We start from the raw sequence: 16562 nt of genomic DNA, 5'->3' as shown, positions 1-16562 counted from the left end.
TCATCTATTGCACTGTAACTTCAGTAACTGCATTAACTAATCAACTGCACTGTAACTCTATTAACTGCATCTACTCATCTATTGCACTGTAACTTCAATAACTGCATTAACTAATCTACTGCACGGTAACTCTATTAACTGCATCTAGTCATCTACTGCACTGTAACTTCAGTAACTGCATTAACTCATCTACTGCACTGTAACTCTATTAACTGCATCTACTCATCAATTGCACTGTAACTTCAGTAACTGCATTAACTCATCTACTGCACTGTAACTCTATTAACTGCATCTACTCATCTATTGCACTGTAACTTCAGTAACTGCATTAACTCATCTACTGCACTGTAACTCTATTAACTGCATCTACTCATCTATTGCACTGTAACTTCAATAACTGCATTAACTCATCTACTGCACGGTAACTCTATTAACTGCATCTACTCATCAATTGCACTGTAACTTCAGTAACTGCATTAACTCATCTACTGCACTGTAACTCTATTAACTGCATCTACTCATCTATTGCACTGTAACTTCAGTAACTGCATTAACTCATCTACTGCACTGTAACTCTATTAACTGCATCTACTCATCTATTGCACTGTAACTTCAGTAACTGCATTAACTCATCTACTGCACTGTAACTCTATTAACTGCATCTACTCATCTATTGCACTGTAACTTCAGTAACTGCATTAACTCATCTACTGCACTGTAACTCTATTAACTGCATCTACTCATCTATTGCACTGTAACTTCAGTAACTGCATTAACTCATCTACTGCACTGTAACTCTATTAACTGCATCTACTCATCTATTGCACTGTAACTTCAGTAACTGCATTAACTTATCTACTGCACTGTAACTCTATTAACTGCATCTACTCATCAATTGCACTGTAACTTCAGTAACTGCATCTACTCATCTATTGCACTGTAACTTCAGTAACTGCATCTACTCATCTATTGCACTGTAACTTCAGTAACTGCATTAACTCATCTATTGCACTGTAACTTCAGTAACTGCATCCTGCATTAACTCATCTTCTGGACTGCAACCTATTAACTGCATTAACTTATCTACTGCACTGTAACTCTATTAACTGCATCTACTCATCAATTGCACTGTAACTTCAGTAACTGCATCTACTCATCTATTGCACTGTAACTTCAGTAACTGCATCTACTCATCTATTGCACTGTAACTTCAGTAACTGCATCTACTCATCTATTGCACTGTAACTTCAGTAACTGCATCTACTCATCTATTGCACTGTAACTTCAGTAACTGCATCTACTTATCTACTGCACTGTAACTTCAGTAACTGCATCTACTCATCTATTGCACTGTAACTTCAGTAACTGCATCTACTTATCTACTGCACTGTAACTTCAGTAACTGCATCTACTCATCTATTGCACTGTAACTTCAGTAACTGCATCCTGCATTAACTCATCTTCTGGACTGCAACCTATTAACTGCATTAACTCGTATACTGCACCGTAACTTCAACAACTGCATTAACTCTTCTATTGCACTGCAACTTTTATAGCCAATGTCAATAAATTATGCATACCTAAGTAACTTGCACTATTTTAGTCTAACTTATTATCTGTTCATATCCACCTGTACATTAATGTTCATAGTATATAGCCATCTGCATATATTGTTCATAGTACATACCTACTGTCATATTTTCATAGAACATTCCTACTGCAAAATATTTGTATAGTCCATGCCCACTGTATTATATTCTCTCATATTGTATTCTGTATTTATTCTAACTGTATATCCTGCACTTGCTAACTGCACTTCTGGTTAGACCTAAACTACATTTCGTTACACTGTACTTGTATATGTGTAATGACAATAAAGTTGAATCTAATCTAATCTAAGATCCGTCAGACTGATATTTGCGTTCTTCATCAGATTCATCTCTCTGAACGCCAGTGGAAAAATTAAGTAAAGATCGTGATTTTTTTTCCTTCAGCCCAGTCAAGAATGAACTTCTGCACAGAGACGTTTTTTCCAATTCCAGCGACTCCTTCAGTCAGCACATTTCTGATGTGTTTGTCTTGTCCAGGTAAGGCTTTAAAGATGTCATTACATTTGATGTGTGTCTCCTGGATGCTGTCTCAATCTGTCTCAGCTCATGTTCATGATTTAGCTCTTCCTCTGTGATGTAGAACTCTGTGTCGATCTCATTCACAAGCGTTTGTCTCTTTGTGGAGCTCACGACAGCAGTTCAGATGTTGAAGTTCTTGCTGTAAATGAATAAACACACATACTGACTCTTCACATGAAGGTCTCAGTGTTTGTATGTGAAGCTTCTGTCTGGAGTTCATGTGCTCATCACATCATTTCAGACACAGAGAGAAAACTGAGCACATTAGTTCACAGGAATAAGATGTGCTGCTGTAGCAGATGCTTTTAATGCTTCATTCATGTAGTCTTGTAGTGAAATGTGATAGAGTAAAAGTACAGAATGCCTAATAAAATATGACTACAAGTACTTCTCTGCTCATTTTCCGCTCTGATCTCAAAATGTATCCTGATTTAATAGTTTCAATTTCACTCGTGACAAATCAGACAAACAACATTTAAAGTGACAGTACTCATTTATACTCGTGACCACTTTAAAAGTAAAAGCGCTGTAAAAGATGATGTGTGAGGTGTACAATCTTAAAAATCTTTAGTTTTTTATGTAAATGGTTATTAGGATACAGACTTACTTAACCAATTATTGAATAATGTTTTGAAGCACATACATGAGCATAGAGGCACATTGATGGTCAAGAGTAATGGAAGTGTCCATGTGCAATTTATTCCAATGGGCCATGTGTATTCAGATGGTGGACATCTACTTTAAGCAAAATTGAGCATTCTATGAGTTGTTGCTAACATATGTTTGTCTAAAAAAGTTTATGGAGTGAATAATATGTTTTTTGATACAGAAGTGCGGTTTTGAAACATAAGATGTTATTAACAAGTAATATGTCCACCTAACCCCCAGGGGTCGACAAACACGTTGGAACGGGAAACTGGATTTTTTTTTCTCATAGCAGCAGAAACAAGTTAAAATACTCTGGGATTTGAGATCATACTACAGTATGTGTTTAAGGCATCATTTGGACGTGTAAATGGTTTGTGTACGATGACAATAACAACAAAACGTTGTGCTTTTTTAAAACAAAGAAAATATACAGCGCTTTCAGACGAATCTTTGTCTCCATGAGCATCTTTCTGAAACGTATCACATAACAGACTAAAACTTAGTGAATGGGGTGGACGGGGCACAAACTAAGTGTGTTTCGCATAGTTATGTAGAGTCGAGCAATCTGTGCTTTTTGTATTTTTCTTTCACCGTCAGATGACTGTTTTCTGTGAATTTGTGAAAAAGTTTTGGGAGATGTTTTGGAAGAAAAAGACTCAAAGCACAAATCTCTCGCCCCTGTGTAGCTATGAAAAACATCCATGTTTCTACTGACCCCGAATAGTGACCCGCTCTCCCTTAGACCCTACTAATGATACAATACTGTCATGTACCACAGTTTGACACGAGAACATTAAACTATTAAACTAGAGAAATATACAGATCTGTTCACCTGGCAATCATATGGAAGGTGTCGGCAAACAAAATCATCCTTCAGTTTGTTTTTTCAGAATATTTTTGCTGCTGTATGTTGTGCTTTCACAACAGATTCATTATGCCAACGGTCTACTGAACTAACTGACCTGTCTATAGAGTTTTATAAACTTATTGAGAAGTTCCATACAGATAGATGGATAATGTTAAAGAAGGAACAACTGCTTTTCAACGGCTCTGAAATCCCTTCTTGAAAGTGTTAATGCGCAGTCAAGTACCTTCATGTCTAAGTGGCGCCCTCTGGTGGCGATGTAACGAATCATCATCCAGTGGTGTGAACATATTTATGTTATAGTTGTGCAGTCAAAGATCAATGTTTCATCGTCTCATTACATTCAGGCCGTTTTTCTTGTGTCTCTGTTGGTTTGCTTTCATTCTCTGACAACAAAAATATAATCCTGCGTTTAAAAATAACGTTCAACAATTTTTAAAAGAACAGTACGCATTTTTTGTTTGAAATACCAGCTAAATACTGCAAATCCATTTAAAAATGAATTTGATTTATTTAACTATTACATATGAACTATACCTAGTATGTAATAAATGTAGGCTACAATAATGACAATGAAGCAGTCAGATTTATTCTGAGTCTTTATTTCTTGCAAAGAAATGGTAACATATGCAGCATAAATGTATTTCCAAAACACATTTTACAATCAACATGGGAAATAACACAGTGTGGTTGGTGACTATTATAAAAACGACTACTCCAGTTGTATTTTACTGCACACTTATACTGATGTTGACCCCTCCACATTGAAACAACTAGCAAGAGGAAGTACACAGAGCACTTTTTCATTTGACAAATTGTGTGTCTTCAGATGGATGTGTTTGGGTTGCAGTCATTGTTTTCTTTAGTTGTCACTCATTGTCGTTTTCTTCAGATCAAGTCATTCTCCTCCACCTGCCTGATGCTTTGCAAAAGAGTTTTGGTTCACATTCAGCTGCTGCAAGAGTGTTGTGAATGAGGTTCATCAAGCTTTTGACACCAGTGGACGAACATGGCTGACGACATCATTAAAGCCAAACGCAACATAATTGGGAACTTCTTGTCCCGGGAAGGAAACAAACAGCCTCCCCTGACGATTGGTGTGCTCGTACAGCACCCAAACACCCCTCTTCACTTTGTGGGATGAAACCGTGTCGGCAAAATCAATTAGATGAAGATTTGTCTCCTGCCTCAGAACCACATCTCCTCCTGCATAATGTGTGTGCTCGAACAGGTGGATTTCAGGGTTCCCCAGTTCTTCCGTGATCATTCTGAGAGAAGAAAATTGCCCTCTGTCCTCAAGGGTAGGGTACTCTCCTTCCTCAAACACATTTTGCTTTCCGTCATAATTGACATCGTTAAATGTGACCCATGGTGCGCCGATGACTTTCAAAGATGAGATGGCGTCGTTCAAGCCTTTGTCTACCAAGTTGTTCACGTTGCCGTAGAATTCAACACTTCTGCCGGAGAATCCTTCACGTGTGTAAACAATGATCTTGCTCATGTTGAATGAAGGCTGGACAACACTTCAGCCCGGTTACGGGTTGCTGCCTTTTAAAGCAAGTCAACAGCAAAGTGGGCGTTGACAAGAATATGAAAATGACAGTTTGAGGTTTGATGGAACCCTACAGGCGAAAACTACACTGTAAAAAAAAACTGTGAAAAAACGGTAATATTCCGGCAGCTGGGGCGCCAAAAAATTACCGTAAAATAACGGAAAAAAACAATCTCGTAAAAATACAGTAATTTTCCATAATAAAATAACAGATTGTATCTTTAATATCACATTAGATCGTATGTAATTATTGGGCTATTTAATGTTTAAAAAAGGACATACACCTTTAAAAAACAATTGAATTACCTATAAATACAGTTGAACGCTGCTTTAATACAAATAATCTGGTTTAAAATTATGGAAAAGTGCCACTATTATTTGAGTTTTATAATATAATTTTATGTAAAAATCGTGTAAAAAGTTAATGTAATAAAGTGATACATCACCCACAAAACATTTGATTTAACTTTAAAAAAAATGTCAAAATACTCTTGTAAAACAGATAATAAGCTTTATATTTACAACAATCTACCCTTAATTTTAGATCATATCAAGTGTATTATAGGTTTTTACATGGACATTTACGTATAAATCCTGTATATTTAATTGATTTTTAATGTGGAAAAAAATGCATACTCTGCCATAAATACAATGAATTTGAGTATAATTACATGAATATACCATTAATTTTAGACTTTATAAAGCATATTATGAGTATTTATATGTCATTTTACATAATCTTCAATGATAAATAAGCATACTTTGCCATAAAAACAATGGATTCGCCTTTAAAAAGAAAAGCAAATACTGTTATTAAACAAGTATGTGTGAGTAAAATTAGAGCAATCTACCATTAATTTTAGAGCATATTAAGTATCATGACTTGTTTTATGCAATTGTACATACAAATCATGTATATTTAATTTATCTTTAATGTTAAAAAAGCATACTTTGCCATAAAAACAATGGATTTACCTTTGTTTAAATGTCCAAATACTGTCAAAGAAATACTGATTATAGCAACATTCTGCTGATAATTTTGTCAAATATAAACACTGCTATAACAATAATAATAATAATAATAACAACAACTTAACGTATATATTTATAAACATTCAAGCTGCAAATGTAATGGACAATTTCAAAAACTATCGAGCTATAACAGAGTAGTTAAATGACAAATTATAAAAAGATTTAGCTTAACAATAACAGCTCTCAGAAACTACCAGGACACAGTTACTACTGTTCAACATTTATTTTATTCTGTTGACCAACAGATCAGAATTGAAAACAGTTGCTGCTCTAGCAACAAACTTGCTTACAAAGCTTAACGTGGCATGGCTACATACTGCTAGCAGTCACACAAGAGCATCAGTGAAGGCATTGATGTGACCATTCACAATGGTCTGGTCCACAGAAAGCATGAAGTACTCTGCTTCCAAAGGAGAGCTTCCTGTTGTAAACATACAAAAGACAGGGGATCAGTATTTTTGTGACAAACTGTGCTCAAAGACCATAAAGTCCAGTAATTATTCAATAAGTTTGTAAAGTTAAATTATATTTAACGAAAACACACAAAAAACACATGAAAAAACATCAAATTTCATGCCTGCAAACAAAAAAATTAAGCATGCATATGTCCCAAGTTTTGTTGTGTGTGCTGCAGGCATGGAATTCCAACTTTGTTTATATATTAAAATACAATTATGCTGGTCAGTAAAACTATTGGAAATCATTTGTCTGTACTTTTTATTTTTATTTTTTTTAAATAGGGTTTGTTGTAGTTTTTAAAAGTATCCACCTGAAAAAATCTCACCCCCTCTCTAAAGTCCTCCCTACAAAGCCAATCCCCCAAAACACATGTTGATGTGCCAATGATTTAATTCGGGCTTATTACAGTCCAGCCACAGATACCGGATATTTTTGTGTCAGAGCATCCGTTCTGATTATGTAAGCAATAAAGTCCAAAATATAATAACCCTTCTACGAAATAGTTCAGATTTTGTGACATATGGTGGTATGAGTCATTGTTTGACATATCAATGTATAAACAGTTCGGGACACAGAACTGTGTGTGCTATAGATGGAGACTTCACAGGTAGGCAGTATCTAGTCAGAAATAAGCTGCATATGAATCAAATAAATGCAAGCTGCTGGCTTACTGATCAACCTTGTCTACATGACTGTAGCCTGAGCAAATGTCCATAATTAATTTTGCTACCAGTGTATAATCCATGCCCTCATATGTAGAGGAAGAAGGCAAAAAAAGAAGAACTGCACCTTTAATAACCAATAGTAAATTATAATAATAGTATAATGTAATATGCACCAGAGACATGAAGAGCTGTGGCGTGCTTGTGCTTTCTAGATAGGTGGGACGTTAGAGACGATTTCACTGAAAAAGTCTTATCACAGTTTTTGAATGGGCATTGTACCTCCTCTCTTTTTGAAGCATGAGATTTCAGGTGAGACAAAAGATCTTTCAGATCAAGCAACTCTTTCTTACAGTGAGTAAGTTCACATTTAAATGGTCCCTGCAAAGTTTCACATTGTGACACAGAAGACGCCTGCCGATGATGACGGTAAACATGGCATTTAAATGCATTATAATTTCTAAAGTGAGACTTGCAACCTGCTATGCAACATGCATACTGGTAATGAGCCTCATTTCTGTGTAGCCCTTGATGTTGTACATAACCTTTTAGGGTTTTCACAGAAACACCACACCTGTGACAAGTGTAATCTTTGAACATGGCAAAACACTCACCTCTTCAGATTACTTTGAGGTCAGCAAATCTGTTGAGAGACAGAAAAAAAAGTATTTGAGTGCATAGGCAATCTTAATTAAGAAATCTGCCAAAATAAAAAATGCATTGGAAAATATTGTGTGCTAGTAACGTTAGCTAAATAGGTAAAACAGTTGACACTAGCTAGCTATCTCAACCTAACGTTACATTATACTAGCTAATGAGCCAACACTTCACTCATAACGTTAGCTAACTAACGATACTGTAACGTTGCTTAATTTACTTCACACTGTTAACCACGTTAACGTCAAGGTCACAAGTTACAGAATTAGCACGTCTGCCAAGCTGGAGTAAAGTCAAAGTTTGTAAATGATTAACAACCTAACATTTATGCTAACTAAAGTTACCAAGCTTGTGTTGGTAACGCTAACGCTAACGTAAGTTTTATATGTCGGGCTTACGTACCTTGCAGTTCTTGTTTACATGCAGACTGTCAATGGTATCTTTTGCATTCGGAATTTTACACGCGTTGCACATAAAAGTCGCTCTCTTCCACACTGTCTCAAACACTATGACAACGTTAAACTGCCGCGCTCCTCTCTACCGGTCTCTACCATAGACAGTATAGGTCTCTACGCTGTATCCATGGATGTATTAAGAGGCTGTATCCACCGCGCTTTCTAACGTAACCCCTCACACTCAAACGTTGCCGTTATTCTTTAAAATGATTGGAAGTTTCACACGTTTAGAGTCACGTGTCCCAAAATCTCCTGCTCCCGTCTTTGCCATAGGTTGCTGAGAGTTGTCTTTGAAGTTGACCCGCTGTCTGCACCTGGCAGATCCGTTAACGACTCTGAATTCTTTTCTACAGAATGGTTCCAGATTTAACCCTTTTAACCCTTTCAAGTCTATCGTGCTGTTTCATATATTTCCAAGATATTTCAATACAAGAAGTTGTTTGCAATTCCTCACATGGAAAAGTCTCTCCATGTGGTTGGATTTGAAAAGAAAAAAAAAACAGTCTTCTTACTTTTAATGAAGAATTTTGTTGTTCCTGCAAAATATCCCAATTTCACTGTCCAGATTGGAATGTGAAGGCAGACAGACACATATGGAATTATACATTCTGAATATCAGAACATTATAGAATGCTTTAATGCTGTAACACACAAGATATGTTAAAATGTTCTGCTTGGGGTTTGTTTGTATCACATTCCTGTCTTTTTCCCTGCATGGATTTTCATCTATTTTGTATACTGTAGGACATTCTAAATGTGTCCCTGCGTGTTCAAAATTGGAGGGAGGCCAGTCAAAGTAAATCTTGAAGTTTATTGATCAGAAGATTCAAAAAATACAACAGCTGTTGGGTCAGTTGCCTCAGAACAAAGGCTCAACCAACGCCCAGTTTTACAATTCTGGATATATTTATAGTATTTGTCGCCGGTCTCTCTTCGTGCCTTTGAGTGACGTGTTGTCTGGTATTCGTCCAATCAGCTCTTAGTCCGTTGTTCTCTGAGTTTCTGCAAAACATCAAATGACAACCCACACACCCCAATTCTACCCAGCAACAACATAGTTTAAAAGGTCAGACAATCCAATATGTGTGTGTGTGAGCATATTTTTCAGTTGCATGCATATATCCTGAGACCTCAGCAGTCTCCTGCCACTTCCTCTTATCTTTTGCATGCTCTTGACACCCACGCCCCACTTCCTCTTTCTTGGTTAACTTCAACACATTATTTGACACATTAATGTCACAAAAACAGCCTTTTTCCACCTAAGAAATGTTGCCAAGTTACGAAATATTCTATGTGTTGCTGACGCAGAGAAGCTTATTCATGCATTTATGACCTCAAGACTTGACTATTGTAATGCGCTACTTAGTGGTTGTCCTGCATCATCAATAAACAAACTACAGTTAGTTCAGAACGCAGCTGCCAGAGTTCTAACCAGGACCAGAAAATACCATCACATAACCCCAATGTTATCAACCCTTCACTGGCTACCCATTAAGTATCGTATTGACTTTAAAGTTCTTTTAATCACTTATAAAGCCTTAAAGGGTTTAGCCTCTACCTACCTAACAGAGCTTCTATCACACTACAACCCATCACGCTCTCTAAGATCTCAAAACTCTTTTGATAACACCTAGAATAACTAAATCCACCAAAGGGGGTCGAGCTTTCTCATACCTAGCACCTAAACTCTGGAATAACCTTCCTGATATTATTCCAGGATCAGACACACTCGCCCAATTTAAATCTAGATTAAAGACGCATCTTTTCAGCCAAGCATTCACTTAATGCAAATATGCTAAATAAACCACCAGGAGATGCTGACATTAGATATTATTTACTAGAATAATTGGATTTATTATATAAAACACCATGTAGTGTGTTTTACCCTTTCTTGGGTTTTTCGTTTTTCCCCTGTAAAGCTGCTTTGGAACAATGCAAATTGTGAAAGGCGCTATATAAATAAAATTGAATTGAATTGAATTGAATTATTTGAGGTTAAGGGTTATTGTACGCAAGTAATAGAATAATAAAACACTTTTAAAAGTAATGATGCATATGGAATAATACTGCATAGGAAGCATATGAATGAATAAAAGTAATAATGCATATGAAACATATTAAATGTAATAGCACTTCTAAAACACATTAAAATCCCCACAGTCCCTCTCTTGACCTTTAAAAAAAAAGGTCACACATAATTGCATTCATCGTTGTCATCACCCTCATCATCGTCTATCAATTGGTCGCCAGACAGCAATGGCATACTGTAAGGGGGAGGAGCGAGATCTTTTCCCTCTATAGCCGCTACGATTAATCGATTACATAATGATCTGATACAGGGAATACAACAACATCCACAGGTTACCAAAATTCCCACGAACACAGCTATTGATACAACAATTGACATCATTAGTGATTTCCATTTACCCAGCAGCTTATCTAGCCAGTCCCCAATCGGACTGTCAACTCCAGAGTGTTCTTTCATTTCAATAGACAAAGTTTTCAATCCTTCCAATGCCCTGGTCACTGATCCGTCTGGAGCGGTATTATTAGGGATGTAAGTACAACAAAGATCACCAAACATAAAACACACGCCTTCCTTCTCTGCCAGCAGCATGTCCAGAGCCATACGGTTTAAATACTTTCAAATAAAATGCTCTTAATGTAATAATGTAAAACGTAAACATTTACTGTCTAGCCTCCTTGGTTTCTTTGCTATCAGACGTTCAACATGAAATAATGGCGATAATGGTTTGAAAATAAAAACTAAAACATTTACTATAGTCTCAGTCTTTTGCAGGCTCATGAGTTAAGCTGTGAAATGTAGATAAGGATGTGTTTATGGTAGGTCTAATAGGTTTTTGGGTGAGCTCAAAAAACACCCCACATCCTTATCTACATTTCACAGCTTAACTTGACTAATTTTGTTCAGGATTGTGTGTTAGACATAAGAACATCTTTTAAATGTAAAAATCTAGACTAAAATGAAAAAACTACTAATAAACTTAAAAATGCCTATAGCAAATGGGCCACTTATGCAGACAATGTGTCTTGCGAAACGCTGTTAATGGGGGGTTTAAATGTTTAACAACATATAGATCTCCCAAGATAGACTTGCTCTGGTTTCAGCTTTTAGAAAGTTCTTCATTTAAAAGATTTTATGCTTCCCTAGGTATTAGCCTTATTACTTGAAAGTAATCTTATTACTTGAAAGGTGAATATACGGTTTTGTGTTACCATGTTACATATCTTTAGTTGTTGTTTTAACGTTGTCGGTCTTTACACTTACATTTATTAGAAGTTATTAAAACCACTCTTTACAAAACCTATGTCACAATCACACATCTAACAGATAAAAAGCCATAAAACAAAATAAAAAACAATATAAATGTTTACAAAACCTATGTCACAATCACACATCTAACAGATAAAAAGCCATAAAACAAACTAAAATGTAAATGAATAAACACACATACTGACTCTTCACATGAAGGTCTCAGTGTTTGTATGCTTTGGAAGCTTCTGTCTGGAGTTCATGTGCTCATCACATCATTTCAGACACAGAGAGAAAACTGAGCACATTAGTTCACAGGAATAAGATGTGCTGCTTTAGCAGATGCTTTTAATGCTTCATTCATGAAATGTGATGAAGTAAAAGTACAGAAAGCCTAATAAAATATGACTACAAGTACTTCTCTGCTCATTTTCCGCTTTGATCTCAAAATGACGAATTTCACTCGTGACGAATCAGACAAACAACATTTAAAGTGACAGTACTCAGTTATACTCGTGACCACTTTAAAAGTAAAAGCGCTGTAAAAGATGATGTGTGAGGTGGACAATCTTAAAAATCTGTAGTTTTTTTATGTAAATAATTATTAGCTGGTCAAGAGTAATGGAAGTGTCCATGTGCAATTTATTCCGATGGGCCATGTGTATTCAGATGGTGGACATCCACTTTGAGCAAAATTGAGCATTCTATGAGTTGTTGCTAACATATGTTTGTCTAAAAAAGTTTATGGAGTGAATGATATGTTTTTTGATACAGAAGTGCGGTTTTGAAACATAAGATGTTATTAACAAGTAATATGTCCACCTAACCCCCAGGGGTCGACAAACACGTTGGAACGGGAAACTGGATTTTTTTTTCTCATAGCAGCAGAAACAAGTTAAAATACTCTGGGATTTGAGATCATACTACAGTATGTGTTTAAGGCATCATTTGGACGTGTAAATGGTTTGTGTACGCTGACAATAACAACAAAACGTTGTGCTTTTTTAAAACAAAGAAAATATACAGCGCTTTCAGACGAATCTTTGTCTCCATGAGCATCTTTCTGAAACGTATCACATAACAGACTAAAACTTAGTGAATGGGGTGGACGGGGCACAAACTAAGTGTGTTTCGCATAGTTATGTAGAGTCGAGCAATCTGTGCTTTTTGTATTTTTCTTTCACCGTCAGATGACTGTTTTCTGTGAATTTGTGAAAAAGTTTTGGGAGATGTTTTGGAAGAAAAAGACTCAAAGCACAAATCTCTCGCCCCTGTGTAGCTATGAAAAACATCCATGTTTCTACTGACCCCGAATAGTGACCCGCTCTCCCTTAGACCCTACTAATGATACAATACTGTCATGTACCACAGTTTGACACGAGAACATTAAACTATTAAACTAGAGAAATATACAGATCTGTTCACCTGGCAATCATATGGAAGGTGTCGGCAAACAAAATCATCCTTCAGTTTGTTTTTTCAGAATATTTTTGCTGCTGTATGTTGTGCTTTCACAACAGATTCATTATGCCAACGGTCTACTGAACTAACTGACCTGTCTATAGAGTTTTATAAACTTATTGAGAAGTTCCATACAGATAGATGGATAATGTTAAAGAAGGAACAACTGCTTTTCAACGGCTCTGAAATCCCTTCTTGAAAGTGTTAATGCGCAGTCAAGTACCTTCATGTCTAAGTGGCGCCCTCTGGTGGCGATGTAACGAATCATCATCCAGTGGTGTGAACATATTTATGTTATAGTTTTGCAGTCAAAGATCGATGTTTCATCGTCTCATTACATTCAGGCCGTTTTTCTTGTGTCTCTGTTGGTTTGCTTTCATTCTCTGACAACAAAAATATAATCCTGCGTTTAAAAATAACGTTCAACAATTTTTAAAAGAACAGTACGCATTTTTTGTTTGAAATACCAGCTAAATACTGCAAATCCATTTAAAAATGAATTTGATTTATTTAACTATTACATATGAACTATACCTAGTATGTAATAAATGTAGGCTACAATAATGACAATGAAGCAGTCAGATTTATTCTGAGTCTTTATTTCTTGCAAAGAAATGGTAACATATGCAGCATAAATGTATTTCCAAAACACATTTTACAATCAACATGGGAAATAACACAGTGTGGTTGGTGACTATTATAAAAACGACTACTCCAGTTGTATTTTACTGCACACTTATACTGATGTTGACCCCTCCACATTGAAACAACTAGCAAGAGAAAGTACACAGAGCACTTTTTCATTTGACAAATTGTGTGTCTTCAGATGGATGTGTTTGGGTTGCAGTCATTGTTTTCTTTAGTTGTCACTCATCGTCGTTTTCTTCAGATCAAGTCATTCTCCTCCACCTGCCTGATGCTTTGCAAAAGAGTTTTGGTTCACATTCAGCTGCTGCAAGAGTGTTGTGAATGAGGTTCATCAAGCTTTTGACACCAGGTGACGAACATGGCTGACGACATCATTAAAGCCAATCGCAACATAATTGGGAACTTCTTGCCCCGGGAATGAAACAAACAACCTCCCCTGACGATTGGTGTGCTCGTACAGCACCCAAACACCACTCTTCACTTTGTGGGATGAAGCCGTGTCGGCAAAATCAATTAGATGAAGATTTGTCTCCTGCCTCAGAACCACATCTCCTCCTACATAATGTTTGTGCTCGAACAGCTGGATTTCAGGGTTCCTCAGGTCTTCCGTGATTATTCTGAGAGAAGAAATTTGCCCTCTGTCCCCAAGGGTAGGGTACTCTCCTTCCTCAAACACATTTTGCTTTCCGTCATAATTGATATCGTTAAATGTGACCCATGGTGCGCCGATGACTTTCAAAGATGAGATGGCGTCGTTCAAGCCTTTGTCTACCAAGTTGTTCACGTTGCCGTAGAATTCAGCACTTCTGCCAGAGAATCCTTCACGTGTGTAAACAATGATCTTGCTCATGTTGAATGAAGGCTGGACAACACTTCAGCCCGGTTACGGGTTGCTGCCTTTTAAAGCAAGTCAACAGCAAAGTGGGCGTTGACAAGAATATGAAAATTACAGTTTGAGGTTTGATGAAACCCTACAGGCGAAAACTACTGTAGGGGGTCGGCTGACACCTGTCTGCCAGGCATGTAGTGCAAGTATATACTGGTCCACATTCTTAACAAAGGGCGTAGCTTTGGATGAAAGCACTTTCTCAACATGTTCTCTCTGCCTGTGCTAGGAATGCTATCCAAACTGTCAGTTTAATACAACTTTAGACTTTAGGAGTGAAGTCAATGACTTGAACATTAAACAAAGTTATGGAGTTCCATCCAGGCTGACTTTCTTCTGCATGAGAAGATGCCAGTGTGCCTACCAACAATGGGGTGGAAGAAATGATAGCAATTTATAGCTGGAATATACTACAATATGAATAGATTTTTAAAAACTAGGCATCATTCACTTGCCGATTTTCTAAACCGTTAAGGCTAAAGTACACTACACAACTGGTATCATACACTAGGAGAGTTTCCGGACACAACAAACACGCACCTCGTTGCAAGGAGACGCATGATCAACGAAACAAATATGGATGTGCAGAAGATAGGTGCAGTAATTATTGTACGTGTTTATTTAGCAGAAATCTGAAACTGTCATAATGACACCGAGTATCCATAGACATGCTCTGCTGTATCAGTAGGGGCTTTTTTACCATGTATGTTTATAAACACAAGGAATTAGATTTGGCGACAGGAGCTTCCAGTGCAGAAGAAAGTGCACACAGTGCAAACATTTGTGATAGTGAGAAGAAGAGCCGTGGCTGCCATTCGCATGTTTTGCGTATTTAACATCCACCCTTCAGTACAATTCAATTCAACTTTATTTATATAGCGCTTTTCACAATTTGCATTGTTCCAAAGCAGCTTTACAGGGGAAAAACGAAAAACACAAAAAAAAGGGTAAAACACAGAACATGAATAGTTTAACTTGTTATAAAAAAGACCTAGTAAATAATACCAGCAGTCTCTAGGTGGTTTATTTAGCATATTTTGCATTAAGTGAATGTTTGTCTGTAAAAGATGTGTCTTTAATCTAGATTTAAATTGGGCGAGTGTGTCTGATCCTGGAATAATATCAGGAAGGTTATTCCAGAGTTTAGGTGCTACGTATGAGAAAGCTCGACCCCCTTTGGTGGATTTAGTTATTCTAGGTATTATCAAAAGAGTTTTGAGATCTTAGAGAGCGTGATGGGTTGTAGTGTGATAGAAGCTCTGTTAGGTAGGTAGGGGCTAAACCCTTTAAGGCTTTATAAGTGATTAAAAGAACTTTAAAGTCAATACGATACTTAATGTGTAGCCAGTGAAGGGTTGATAACATTGGGGTTATGTGATGGTATTTTCTGAACTAACTGTAGTTTGTTTATTGATGATGCAGGACAAACACTAAGTAGTGCATTACAGTAGTCAAGTCTTGAGGTCATGAATGCATGAATAAGCTTCTCCACGTCAGCAACACACAGAATATTTTGTAACTTGGCAACATTTCTTAGGTGGAAAAAGGCTGTTTTTGTGACATTTGAGATGTGATTTCAAAATGACAGGTTGCTGTCTAATGTAACGTCTAGATCTTTTACTGTATTTGTTGGAGTAACAGTACATCCTTCAACTTGCAGTTTATAATCAGAAATATTCGGTTTGCGTGTCTTTGGTCCGATTTCTGTTTTATTAGAATTTAAAAGAAGGAAATTACAGGTCATCCAATGTTTTATATCTTCAAGAGTGAAACCTGTCTGCTGGGGTTATGTTTATAATTTAGAGAGATCAAATAAATGTTTGTGTGTGTGTTT

The 16562-nt window shown here is 36.7% G+C and overlaps 2 protein-coding genes across 2 annotated transcripts; both read right to left on the bottom strand.

Annotated features, from left to right (window-relative positions):
• Window positions 1-4624: 4624 nt before the first annotated feature.
• On the bottom strand, window positions 4625-5143 carry LOC306897836 (epidermal differentiation-specific protein-like; the record flags this gene model as incomplete). The annotated part of the gene is made up of 1 exon (XM_079462915.1): window positions 4625-5143. The coding sequence occupies one exon, from the start codon at window positions 5141-5143 to the stop codon at window positions 4625-4627; it is 519 nt and encodes a 172-aa protein (XP_079319041.1).
• Window positions 5144-14173: 9030 nt separating this feature from the next.
• Window positions 14174-14692, bottom strand: LOC306897831 (epidermal differentiation-specific protein-like; the record flags this gene model as incomplete). The annotated part of the gene is made up of 1 exon (XM_079462907.1): window positions 14174-14692. One exon carries the CDS (start codon window positions 14690-14692, stop codon window positions 14174-14176), a length of 519 nt encoding a protein of 172 aa, XP_079319033.1.
• Window positions 14693-16562: the final 1870 nt, after the last annotated feature.

The sequence above is a fragment of the Barbatula barbatula genome (genome assembly GCF_947034865.1).
Source record: "Barbatula barbatula genome assembly, chromosome: 1".
Classification (NCBI taxonomy): domain Eukaryota; kingdom Metazoa; phylum Chordata; class Actinopteri; order Cypriniformes; family Nemacheilidae; genus Barbatula; species Barbatula barbatula.
Note: the sequence above shows the minus strand (reverse complement) of the source record. Positions and strands in the feature narration are given on the sequence as shown.